General features: G+C 37.0%; 1 protein-coding gene across 3 annotated transcripts; it reads right to left on the bottom strand.

Annotated features, from left to right (window-relative positions):
* Window positions 1–202: 202 nt before the first annotated feature.
* On the bottom strand, window positions 203–12,359 carry LOC106869433 (pyridine nucleotide-disulfide oxidoreductase domain-containing protein 1). Of its 3 annotated transcripts, none has more exons than XM_014915177.2 (14): window positions 12,160–12,359; window positions 9,716–9,796; window positions 7,988–8,107; window positions 7,451–7,522; window positions 6,401–6,454; window positions 5,781–5,854; window positions 4,453–4,613; window positions 3,442–3,527; window positions 2,709–2,835; window positions 1,764–1,876; window positions 1,407–1,529; window positions 898–1,035; window positions 709–781; window positions 203–403 (listed from the first exon to the last, which is right to left on the bottom strand). In XM_014915177.2, the coding sequence occupies exons 1-14, from the start codon at window positions 12,271–12,273 to the stop codon at window positions 228–230; spliced, it is 1,512 nt and encodes a 503-aa protein (XP_014770663.1). In that variant the 5' UTR covers window positions 12,274–12,359; the 3' UTR covers window positions 203–227. The 3 variants fall into 3 exon arrangements, with proteins under 3 accessions (XP_014770663.1, XP_014770664.1, XP_052830721.1); XM_014915178.2 differs by having other exon boundaries at window positions 12,205–12,347; XM_052974761.1 differs by lacking the exon at window positions 12,160–12,359 and adding an exon at window positions 9,980–10,456.
* Window positions 12,360–13,107: the final 748 nt, after the last annotated feature.

Raw genomic sequence — 13,107 nt, 5'->3', positions numbered from 1 at the left:
ATAATAATAAAAATAATAATAAAAATAATAATAAAAATAATAATAAAAATAATAATAAAAATAATAATAATAAAAATAATAATAATAATAATAATAAAAATAATAATAATAAAAATAATAATAAAAATAATAATAAAAATAATAATAATAAAAATAATAATAAAAATAATAATAAAAATAATAATAAAAATAATAATAAAAATAATAATAATAAAAATAATAAAGCTTTAATCAAAAAAGTCATCCACGTCAATTCCAGGTTCTAAAAGATTTTCCTTAAAACAGGTGAGATCCATTTGGTTAAGAATGAGATTTTCAAACGTTTCCTCCATATCGGTCTCTCCAATGAGGACTGCTCCTTGCATTCTGTTGTCACTTAACACAACTTTCAGATATTCCTCATCTGCAAATTAAAAAAAATATTGTCAATATATTGTTTATGTTTATATATATATATAGCAGAGTGAGCACATAAATGTGAAACAAGGTGGAAAAAATAGTACTCGAATACCAGAGGTAGAGTAATATGCTTTATTAAAAAGAAGCAAAAATATCACAAAAACTGTTACTCAGAGTTTCACGTTCCCATTCGTCAGAGAGTTTTGTTTAGAATCTAAACAAAACTGTCCAACGAATGGGAACGTGAAACATCTAAGCCTCGACTGTAAGAGACACCTGGCAAACAGATCTGCCACTTATGGTACCTACCTTCTGTTACTCTTAGAAGAAGTTCATAATTGTTACCAAGTCCTTGGGCATTGAATTTGCCAAGCAGGATAACCTGGAGTAAACGGGAATGGAAAGACCATAATTTTAGTGCAGCAAAAAAAAGTTTTGAAGAATTAAAGAATGTGAGCATTAACAAAGATTTCCAAGAAGAAGAAGAAGTATATTTACCTTGGAATTGAAAAATTTAGTGACGTGTGAGAACAACTCAAAACAAAAATCCATTTCTATATCTTCCTGGTTTTCACTGGCAACCATGCATTTAGCAGCATAAGCCCCCATCTGCCTTGCTTGAGTCCAAAGACGCATCTAATAAAAAAAAGATACATGTATATATACATATATATATACAAGAGAAGGCTACACCAGGCTCCAATCTGATCTGGCAAAGTTTCTACAGCTGGATGCCCTTCCTAACACCAACCACTCCAAGAGTGTAGTGGGTGCTTTTACATGCCACCAGCATGAGGGCCAGTGAGGTGGTTCTGGCAATGACCATGCTCAAAAGGTGTTTTTATGTGCTACCTGTATGGGGGCCAGTCCAGCGGCACTGGCAATGACCATGCTCAGTACTTAAGATATGTAGAAGAAAGTATTTATTCGACTGAAGCTGAACAAGTCCACACCAATGGCAGCATGAAATTACAATACAGAAGATATCAATTCGTTTTCTCACTTACCTGGAACCAATGTTCAGCAAGTTTCCAAGAAGGAGTACAGACATCTCCAGCAGCAAAAACATTTGGTACTGAAGTCAGCATCTTTGAATTGACTTTAATTCCACCATCTTCACTACGGTCAAACTAAAACAGAAGGAAAGGTTTGAGTCAGGCTCAGAATCTGAGTTAAACTTGAGATCCCTTACTTAACAAACAGGTTAAACAATGCTTCAATTAATATATTCACCTAACCCATGCTCGCATGGAAAAACTGACATAAGAACAAATATTCATGTATATATATATATATATATATGTGTCCACACACACACATATAAACGAGTATTAATATATTAATATATTATACAAAATACTTACAGAATTTCCCTGAAGAAGAAGTTCTGTGTTTGGCACCACACCTGTAGCACTCACTACAAAATCACAGCCATAGACTTTACCATTTGTTAGAAGCGCATAGATTGGCCAATCAGCTGAAAATTAACAAATAAATTATCATAAAATAGGGGGTGAGTTGAAAGCGAAGTGTTTCAAGAGAGAGGGAGAGGTAACTGTTAGCATAGAAGGACAATCAATGTGAAGTATGAGTGGAGAGGGACGGTGTTAAAAAGTGAACTTGGATGTCAAAGGAAGTGATTCCAGGTAGTGAGATATATACAAGTGCAAATAAGTGCAAAACAAGGTGAAGAACATGGTACTTGAATACAAAGCTGGTCGTGATGATGATGATGATGATATATGGATATATCATCATCATCATCATTTTTATGTCAGCTTTCCATGCTGGTATGGGTTAGATGAGTTATGATCTGAATTAGTTTTTATTCAGGGTTGCTGCTCGCCTACGAAACCAGAGGGCCACATCTCACTCAAAACCTTCCTTATTGTGGTTTCTATGGCTGGACGCCCTTCCCAACATCAACTATTTTGAAGAACATAAAGGACTGCATTTCATCATGGCGCCAGCAGAGAGGTTGCCTTGTGTCCCACAAGACCCAAAGAGTCATCAGTGGTCTATGATGTCTCCATTCCTTCAAGGAAATATCTCGAACAGAGGTGAGAGCGGGTTGGGGATGGAGGAAGAGTAAGGGGGGAGAGGGAAACAATGATGAGAGTGAGAGGGGGGTGAGGAGGAATGGAAAAGATACAGTGCTGGAGTGAGATAATTAGAGGAGGGAACAGAGTGACGGGTGATAGAGTGAGAGGAATGATTGAGAGATGAGAAGATATCAGAGAGCATCATGGAAAGAAATATTTGTATGTGTGTGTGTTTATAAGTAAGCACAAGGTATAAACTTTCCATACTTGTTGTCACATTGTCTTTATCTTCAAAAGAAGAGCAAGTCTCTTGTTTTCCAGATTCTTTGAATTCATCAGAAGATAAAATTTTTTCCACTTCCACTTGAAATTCTACATGGACATTGTGGGAGATCTGTAAAGGGAACCAATCCAATGAAAAACATTCAGGACGCATCACAAAATAAGGATTTCTAAACATTAACCCTTTGGCATTCAGATTACTCTATCGAATGTACAAAGGGGTGCCGAAAAGTTCCTGACTTTAACCCTTTCGTTACTGTATTTATTTTGAGATGCTCTGTGTTTCTTTGAATTAATTTTTAAATATAACAAAGAATTTAGTAAAATAACTTAGTTATTATTACGCTAGTGTTAGGAACATAAATTGTGACTAAGGTTTGGTGGAAGATTTTAATTCAAAACTTATGAAAACAAGACATTTGTACTACAGAACCAGAGGCAGTTTCAGTCGGGTTTGGTAACGAAAGGATTAAGAATATTGCAAAAGGCCTGGTTGGAGGTCCAACCTTCTGGGTTCTTTTACACAGCTTAAATAAAATGGTGTGTGAATCTGATAGGGGAATATGTTGAATAACATCATAATTAACTGATCCTCCAGTATTTTCTTTTACCTAAAACCAGGAACTTTTCAACCTCCACTTATGTATATATATATATATATATATATATATATATACACCAAAAAAAGAATTATTATCATGATTACAATCCAACTTACTGCTTGGACTCCTGACATGACTAAATTGCTTGACCAGTCTGGTCCTAAGGCTCCACCCAAAACAGACTTTGAAGCTTTGTCTGCAGCTGAAAACAAACAGCACAAGTGAGCACTTCATTAATGAGAATCATTAGGAACATTATTTCTTAAATATTATTTTAAAAACAACAACAATGAAACACAGATTAATTACTAGAAGATTACATATGCATGAAATCAACAGTTAATAAGATGAGAACATATTAAATACAGAGCAAAATAAACCAGTTGTTGCTGCCACTGTCATGATGATGACAATGACGACCACCAAATCATCATCATCATCGTTTAACGTCTGCTCTTCTTGCTGGCATGGGTTGGATGGTTTGACATGGAGCTGGCTAGTAGGGAGCTGTCCAGATCCCAACCGTCTGTTGCAGCATGGTTTCTATGGCTGGATGTCTTTCCTAATGCCAACCACTTAAGAGTGTGTGCTGGGTGCTTTTTACATGCCACCAGCAAGGGTGCATTTATGCGGCACCAGCACAGGTGAGTTTTTAAGTGGCACTGGCACAGGTGCATTTTAAGTGGCACTGGCACCTGAAAGGACAAGTCTGCATGTGTGGAAGACAGCAATTTTACTTAGCTTGATGTGTCTTATCAACTACAGGAAAGGGACCATCTCCTGGTCTCTTGTCATTTCTTCAGTGAGACCCAACATCTGAAGATCCTTTCTCACCACTTCATCCCATGTCTTCCTGGATCTACCCCTTCCACAGGTACCCTCCCCAATTAGAGCTCAGCACTTCTTTATGCAGCTGTCCTCGACTAATATTTTCACCATAATCGTCGTTATCATCACAGTGGAATCAAACTTCTTAACGACCCAATTATGCCAAAAACAAAAACAAAGCTAGTGATAAAAATAAACAAAACAAAGGATAAAATTAATTAGCATCCAAAAACAAATAACCAATATATAAAAAAATGTGTAAAATATAGAAGAAATAAAAAATAAATTTGCATATTCACCACTGATGTTGTATTTCATTCTCTTTAAAATTGGTTTCTTTTGTTCTTTTTTCTTGTTTAGTTTCTTCAAGAAGAATTCTCCTGCGCCAGCATCCACAAAAGTGCTGCTGATTGATTTGTCTTTGATTGCCCAAATCACTGAACACCCTTCAATCTCATATCTAAAAAAAATCAATAGAGAATCACACAGATTAATAAGTCTAATAAAGAGGTGGAAGAAGATATTTGATTCCAAACCAAAAGGGAAAATAAATGACATTAATTGCAAATATGTATTGTTGTTATTATCATTATTATTATTATTATTATTATTATTATTATTATTATTTGTAGTATTTGTTTATATTACTTAGGTCACTTTCAAAGAGGTGAGCTGGTAGAATTGTTTGAGCAATAGGAAAAGAGTTCAAATACCATCAAGATGAACTTTGTCTTTTGTCCCTTGAGGGCTCAATAAAACAAAGTACCAGTGAAGTACTGGGGTCAATGGTTTCAACTAAGCGCTCCCCTCAAAATTGCTGGCTTTGTACCTAAATCAGAAACCATTATTTAAGTTACCTTCAGATAAGCCCTCCAATGGCATCTCTAACCGTTTCAGGCCTCCAGACATCTTGCAATTCCCCAATAATTTTTGCAGGGCAAAGTATTAGAATACACTCCGTAGTCGTATTTAACCTTCCCTTCTTTGGGATTTCATTTTCATGTTGTCCCCTGCAGTAGGGATTTGCCCCACTGTTTGTAGCATGGTTTGTATACAGACTTGCTACTAAAAGAATAGGGTTTTCAATAGCAGCTTTCTCCATTTTTAGGGCTTTGCACTGTTGTTTAAGGTCTCTAGCATGAAGACTCCTGCAGTGCCATCTAAAGGTCACATGTGTTAACTGTGAACCTTGTGGCTCCCAGGCTAAAATTTAGTGCATATCCGAGCAGTAGTAGGCCCAAGGTAGAATGCATACAGCCCACCAGTCTCTGAACATACCCTGGCATCACTCAACCATTGTCCCAGCTTTGAGCTAAGAGCCAAGTACAAATGGAGTACGGCTATAAATGGTTACCCTTCCAGGAAAGGTCATTCTAAACAAAAAACCATGTTCAGAATGAACTGCTCAGAACTGGTTCCATTTCACATGGCACCTGAAGGTCTTGGAGTAAAAAGTGCATAAGAGCTTATACCAGAAATGGTTAAAGTAATTATAATATTAATAATGGTTTCAAAGTTTGGTGCAAGGTCAGCATTTTGGGGGGAGGGGGTAAGTTGGTTACAACTGGTACTTATTTTATTGACTCCAAAAGAATGAAAAGGAATAAGGAATTCCATAATTACTTACACCATTTCTGTAGCTATTCCACCATTTCCAATAATTATGACCCTCCTAGCTGAAGAAAGTTTTTCTTGAAAAGTCTGAAATGAAACAAAAAACAAAAAAAATGGTCAGATGGAATGAGAAAGACACTCAATACAAGAGACTTGTATTTACAGAGCTTATTTTGTGTTTCTTTTTTTATTTTTATTTGTCTGTGTGTGTGTGTGTGTGTATCTCTCGAGTAGGTCCATTTTTTATCTATGGACCTCTTTGATTCCTATGGCTATTAGAGTCCCCCACCAACTCGGAGTGAGGGGTACCTTCATAGCCATATGATGTCTAAAGACTCTTATTATATTTTTATGATTGAACATTCTCTTTTACTCTTTTACTTGTTTCAGTCATTTGATTGTGGCCATGCTGGAGCACCGCCTTTAGTCGAGCAAATCGACCCCAGGACTTATTCTTTGTAAGCCTAGTACTTATTCTATCGGTCTCTTTTGTCAAACCACTAAGTTATGGGGACGTAAACACACCAGCATCGGTTGTCAAGCGATGTTGGGGGGACAAACACAGACACACACATATATATATACACATATATATGACGGGCTTTGATTAAAACTTATTTTTATTTTACTCACTTGAACACTTTCAGTATCTCTGATTCCAAGAACATAAGGACTGTCTACAATTACCTACAGAAAACAGATACAGAAAAATGAATATTAATTTAGTCACAAAGATCACGAAGTAGGGTTGCTCCTACATATGAGGCAAGGGTGGTAAAATTGGGGGCCAAACAAATAACTCGAATAGAATTTTTAAATCTGTTAATTACAAGAAAACTTGACTCAATACTCTTGACTACACTCAATATTGGCTACAAGTAAACTCCACTCAGCACTCTGACTACATCCAGCCTCTACTCAACACTAACTGTACCAAATTTCAACATTCTGATGATGCCTAAACACCATTCGACATTCCTCCTCCTCATCATCATCATCGTCGTATATATATTTGCCATGCTGGCATGGGTTAGACGGTTTGACTGAGAATGGTAAGCCAGAGAGCTGTGCCAGGCTCCAGCCATCTGTTTTGGTTCGGCTTTTACAGCTGGATGCCCTTCCTAATGCCAACCACTTTACAAAGCGTACTGGGTGTCTTTCACATGTCACTGGCATGAGAACCTTTTATGTGGGACTGGCACCGGTGCCTTTCACATATCACCATCATTAGCAACAACCACGATTCACTTAGCTTGACTTATCTTCTCAACATTCATCATTTAATACCCGTTGTTCATGTTGGCATGGGTTGGACGGCGCTGCACCAAACTCCAGTCTGATTTGGCATGGTTTCTATGACTGGATGTCCTTCCTAACGTCAACCACTCCGAGAATGTAATGGGTGCTTTTACATGCCACCAACATGGGTGCCAGTTGCATGGCACCAGCATCAACCACATTGCATCTGTGAAGCCTAACACTTGAATGGTGCTTTTTATGTGTCGCATTTTTTACATGCACACATTCATTTGTCAGCAAGCAGGTAACATACTTGTCTCCAGGTATCCATCAACCCAATCACATTGACAAAACATGAATCACTCAGGCGTGGTCTCTTCTCTGCTGCGACACAACCTTCACTAACCCAAACACTGGCAACATAAAAGTGAAATGGTGACTCACCTTTGGTTTACCACCTGTACAAATACACAGTTTCTCATATGAAATCTCACTTCCATCAGCGGTTTTAATGTTCTAAATAAATATGAAAAAAAGGGTATTTATATGAATATTTTGTTTAAATGATCTGAAATCAAGTGGTTCAATATGAACTTCCAAATAATTCCTATGCATCTAAGTTTATATTTAATACTTAATAACTTGCTTACCAAAATAACACATGCACGCATGTATGTGCACGCACACACACAAAAGCACATATACACATATACTTTTATACATTGTCAACATTTTAATCCATGCAAAAATATTTCAAAACTGTAATTTTTTGAAATATAAATAAAAATGATAATTTCAAATTTTCGCACAAGGCCAGCAATTTCGACGGCACCAGCAAACCTAGGACTGGTCCTGTTCTCAGTTGCAACATGAAAAGCATCATTTAATTACCAGGATCCAGTGGGAATTTGAAAATATGAAAATATATTTTGAAAAATACATTTATAACATGTTAAGCTGGATGTTGTTATGAAACTGTACCTGTTCCACTGAATCCAAAGATACGACTTCTTTGTGTAATATCACAATGTTCTTATTGACCGTTTCGATTTCAGCAAAAGATTTTTCTTCCACATCAAAGACTTCTAGAGTCTTTGAAATCTGAAACGATAAACAAAATGGTATTATTAACTTCTGGAAACATTTTTTTATTTTCATATTCACTTTTGTCAAAACATGGAATAAGCGGTCTACATTAGTTGGCTACTGTCAGAACCACTAGTGTAGGTAGAGTGTGTGCCACCTGGGGCACCCCTTCTGTTTACAGTCTCTGGACCCCACAAAAAACACATATTGCCTACAGCAGACCCAAAAGTGCCACCTGGCGGACCGCCCCTACTGCCCCCCCCCCTCCCAGCTATGCTAATGATCAGAACACTGAATTCTTCAAAAATTCCATGTTTCCTGAAATTCACCAATGCTACTCCTGACAACTTTGGCCACTTTTTTCAATTCTACTATCACAAAGAATGAAAGACAAAGTTGGCCTTGGCAGCATTTGAACTCAGAATGTAAAGAGTTGGAAGAAATGCCACTAAGCTGGACTTCCAAATTTTTAAAGTTGTCCAACACAGAAGCAAAATAAGAAGAATTATAGAAGGCCGGCTCTGGTTGTTATTTCATTAATAAAGGGGAAAGAGCTAAAAAAAAACGTCACTGGTATTTTTTGAAGGTGTTTGTTGTTGTGATGGGGTTGGTGGTGGGGTTGGAGCCTGTTAATTTTGAAAACCAGTTTGTTAACGAATGGTACCTGTTCAAAGTTATGAGGACTGGACTGACAAGAGTTATCTATCTTGGTTTTGAACACTGCTTCACATCAACAATAAGATACGAAAGATTTAACTCATTTTGAAGTAGTGAAACCAACATTTTGTCGGCTCAGTTAGGAATGACAATAAAAATGAAACATTTAGCAACATTTTAGAAGAATGAATCAAATGTAAAATATATTTGCTGTCATAAATTCCATGTTACTAAGAGTCTGATGAATTTTCCTATACAAACATCAATCATATGATGACAATGGCAAAGAATATATTACAGAATTCCTTTATTGCAGTTTTAATAAAAGAATATTAAATTCATTAAAAGATATTCAGGAATATCAACTGAAATAACATAAATCAGGTTTTCAAATTTTGAATGGATTATCGCTGAATAATACCTTGTGATTGAATTTGGTAGATGGAAACTGTGTGGAAGCCCATGTGTGTGTGTGTGTTTGTCACACACCCACAATTTCACTACTTCACAACCAGTGATGGTTTGTTTACATCCCTCATAACTTAACAGTTCAACAAAAGAGATAGAATGAGTACTAGACTTTAATAAAATTAGTGCTGAGGTCAATTTGTTCAACTAAAAACCCTTAGAGGCTGTGCCCCAGCATGGCCACAGTCGAATGACTGAAAAAAGTGAAAGATAGAAAATAAAAGACAAAATATAATATTGGTTTCAAATTCTAGCACAAGGCCCACAATTTTGGGGTCAAGGTTAAGTTGATTATATCAACCCCAGTGCACAACTGGTACTTATTTTATTGACTCTGAAACGACGACAGGCTGAGTTAAACTCGGCAGAATTTGAACTCAGAACATGAAGACAGATGAAATGGCGCTAAGCATTTTGCCTGACATGCTAATGATTCTGCTACCTGAAGACAAAAAATAATATTAATTTACCTGATTGAAATTAATAATATTAATTTACCTGATTGAAATTTGTAACAGCTTTCACCAGACTCGATGCAGACAAAAGAATTATAGTTTCTTCTGGACATAACCATGAAAGCTGAAAGTAGAAAATTCCATAAACTGTTTAGAGTTTGATGCATACATGCTCTTTGTGAGAACAAAAAAATTTCAGCTTCATTTCACGAAGAACAACCGCTCAAAATTATTTGACAAGAAATAGCAGCCACATCTCAAAATCATTCTTTACAATCATAAAGAAATGAAAGGTATCTTATTCAACCTTTTTGGTAGCGATCTGTCTGAGGGTGTGTTTCATTCTATGATTCTTATGAGGCAAACTTCATGCTTTAACTCTTTAGCATTCAAATTATTATCAAAAGTAATGCTTATTGATTCACATTATTTTGAATTAATTCTTGGTGACTGAGTATTCCACAGACACATGTATTCTTAATGTAATTCTCAGCCAGAATCAGCAAGACAGTATGACTGGGTTGTACATTTTGAATTCGAGATACAATCCACCACCAGACAGGATTCTGTACTGTTACCTTCAGCCCAAAATTCACTCACAAGGCTGTAAGAAAATGATGTTTGTTCAAGTTTGTCCAAGATGCCACACAATGAGATCGAATTTGGGACGTGGATGTAGTAGATGGAAACTAATGGAAGCTCATCATACATATGTATGTATGTGTTTATGTATTTATGTATGAGTGCGTGTGTATGTGTGTATGTACGTATGAATGCATAGTAGTAATAATAATAATAATAATAATAATAATGAAATTGTGTATAATCCCTTCTACTGGAAGCACAAGGCATCGAATTTGGGGGAAGGAGTTAAATTGATTACATCGACCCCAGTACGCAACTGGTACTTCATTTATCGAGCCCGAAAGGATGAAAGCAAAGTTGACCATAGCAGATTTTGAACTCAGAACATAAAGACAGATGAAATACTGCTAAGCATCTCGCTCGGCGTGCTAACGATTCTGGCAGCTTGCCACCTTAATTATTGTGCACAGTGCTCAGGTGCACTAGAACTTATCAAAGGTGCATGTATATGTATGCATTCTTGCATGCATGTGTGTGTATGTATGTATCTATGTATGTGTGTATGTATTATGTATGTGTGTATTTATGTACGTATGTGTGTGTGGGTTTGTCGCCACCATTGCTTGACAACCTGTGTTGGTTTGTTTACATCCGTGTAACTTAGCAGTTTGGCAAAACAGACCACTAGAATAAGTACCAAACTTGAAAATAAGGACCAGGATCGATTTCTTTGACAAACCCCTACAAGGCTGTGCCCCAATCCAATGACGGAAACAAATGTTAAAGAAAAATAAAGAAAATAAAGAACTGTCCATAGTTCTTTATTCTCCCAATTGAGGCCATTCATCTCTGACATTTCTGAGTCAAAGATGGTTTGTTCAGGAGGATGGTCGACTGCCAACTGCAAAATTAATTAGTTTTGTATCCAGTCAATGGTACTCTATTATGTCTATGACCAAGACAGCGCTTGCTGGCACACTTTGTACCAGGATAGTAATAATTATATACTGTATAATTAAATATAATTTTCTTAATTTGCAGTTGAAGGTTGGTTTAGACTGTACAAAACACTTTCAATGTTTGCTATGGGTTAGAATAAAAGTAATGCTTTTAAGACAATCTGGATGAGGAATTAGAACACAAATTTGGAACCCAAAAATAATAGACTAAATACAAGCTGTGTAGTTAATTAGCTTGCTAAATATAGCAGTCAAGTCTGACCTAAAAATCACACCCTGCTGCCTTCAAACAGAAAAATAAAACACATTGAATAATGTAATCCAAGATACAGCATTCCTAAAAATAGATGGGATGGTGACAGTTGTCACCTATGATCAAAGGACTTTGGTATGTTCAGTTAGGGCCCACCTGGGGCTAAAAACAGTATCTGGCAAAAGATGATGTATTGATGTAGTTGCTTTCATTAATTCTGTCATCATCCTTCCAATCTTAATCGACCAAAAGTTACAAAACATTCTCTTTGCAGAAGATAATTATTTGTTATTATACGTCTCTGCTTAGGGTAGGTGACCTGGCAGAACCATTAGCACCACGGGCAAAATGCTTAGCCCCAAATTACCTCTGGTTGAGCTGATCTGAGACCCAAGACGGTCGATATTTGATCATCTCCTTTTTTTGTAAATCCTGGACTACACTGTCCGATGTATCATCTTTTTTTTTATGTAAGACGGCGAAGCGTTGAGATAGATTTGGCTGGTATTTCTAGCAGGAAGCGCGATCACTTCCTCGCCGGCTAGTTGACAGTCGTTTAAACTGACATGGAATGTCGTTCCAGAGGACACTGACCTTATCCCTTTACCGTAAAATATACTCTATCATCAATATTTCAATACTAAGATAATAAATTAAAACGAATTGTCTGATACTAATAAAGTTAATTACACTAAGCTTCAAATGATCCCACATAGAATTATGTATTAGTGTTACCGTCTCAGCACAAGTCACACCAGCAATTCCTCCACCAATAACGACATATTTCGCTTTTGAGACATTCATCTTCCTTGGAAATCGATCATCAGCTGTTGCAATAATGGGACACAACTGCTATTACCGGTGTCGAGGGAATTATAGTAAACCTTTCTTTTAAAGTCCTGTTGACGTAATTTTTAGAAGACAGTAATATTTACTTTCGTTGTTGTTGTTGTTGGCACTCCGTCGGTTGCGACGACGAGGGTTCCAGTCGATCCGATCAACGGAACAGCCTGCTCGTGAAATTAACGTGCAAGTGGCTGAGCACTCCACAGACACGTGTACCCTTAACGTAGTTCTTGGGGATATTCAGCATGACACAGTGTGACAAGGCTGACCCTTTGAATTACAGGCACAACAGAAACAGGAAGTAAGAGAGAGAGAGAAAGTTGTGATGAAAGAGTACAGCAAGGTTCGCCACCATCCCCTGCCGGAGCCTCGTGGAGCTTTTAGGTGTTTTCGCTCAATAAACGCTCACAACGCCCGGTCTGGGAATCGAAACCGCGATCCTATGACCGCGAGAATCAAGATTGCCAGAGGATGCTCTCAAAGTTCCTGTTAATAGAATCAATGCAGATTTAGTGGGCATGGTAGAACCCTCTGGTTTGCCAGCTCATGTCGAACTGTCCAATCCATAACATCATGGAAAATAGACATTAAACGATGATGATGATGATGGTGATGATGATGATGATGATGATGATGATGGTGGTGGTGATGGTGATGATGATGATGATGGTGATGATGATGATGATGGCGATGGTGATGATGATGATGATGATGGATGATGATGATTTTTATGACAACGACGACGATGATGATGATGATGATGATGATGATGATGAGGAGGAGGAGGAGGAG

Source organism: Octopus bimaculoides, chromosome 19 (genome assembly GCF_001194135.2).
Source record: "Octopus bimaculoides isolate UCB-OBI-ISO-001 chromosome 19, ASM119413v2, whole genome shotgun sequence".
Lineage (NCBI taxonomy): Eukaryota > Metazoa > Mollusca > Cephalopoda > Octopoda > Octopodidae > Octopus > Octopus bimaculoides.
The sequence above is the reverse complement of the archived record's forward strand: the minus strand, read 5'-3'. Positions and strand labels throughout refer to the sequence as shown.

Bases quoted from the DNA above. Each gene is read 5' to 3' on its own strand.
- LOC106869433 (XM_014915177.2), bottom strand. From the start codon at position 12,273: ATGAATGTCTCAAAAGCGAAATATGTCGTTATTGGTGGAGGAATTGCT. The intron at 5,855-6,400 runs GTGAGTAAAATA...GTTTCATTTCAG, and splicing joins GAGATACTGAAAGTGTTCAA to ACTTTTCAAGAAAAACTTTC. The intron at 4,614-5,780 runs GTAAGTAATTAT...GATTTTTTTTAG, and splicing joins GGAATAGCTACAGAAATGGT to ATATGAGATTGAAGGGTGTT.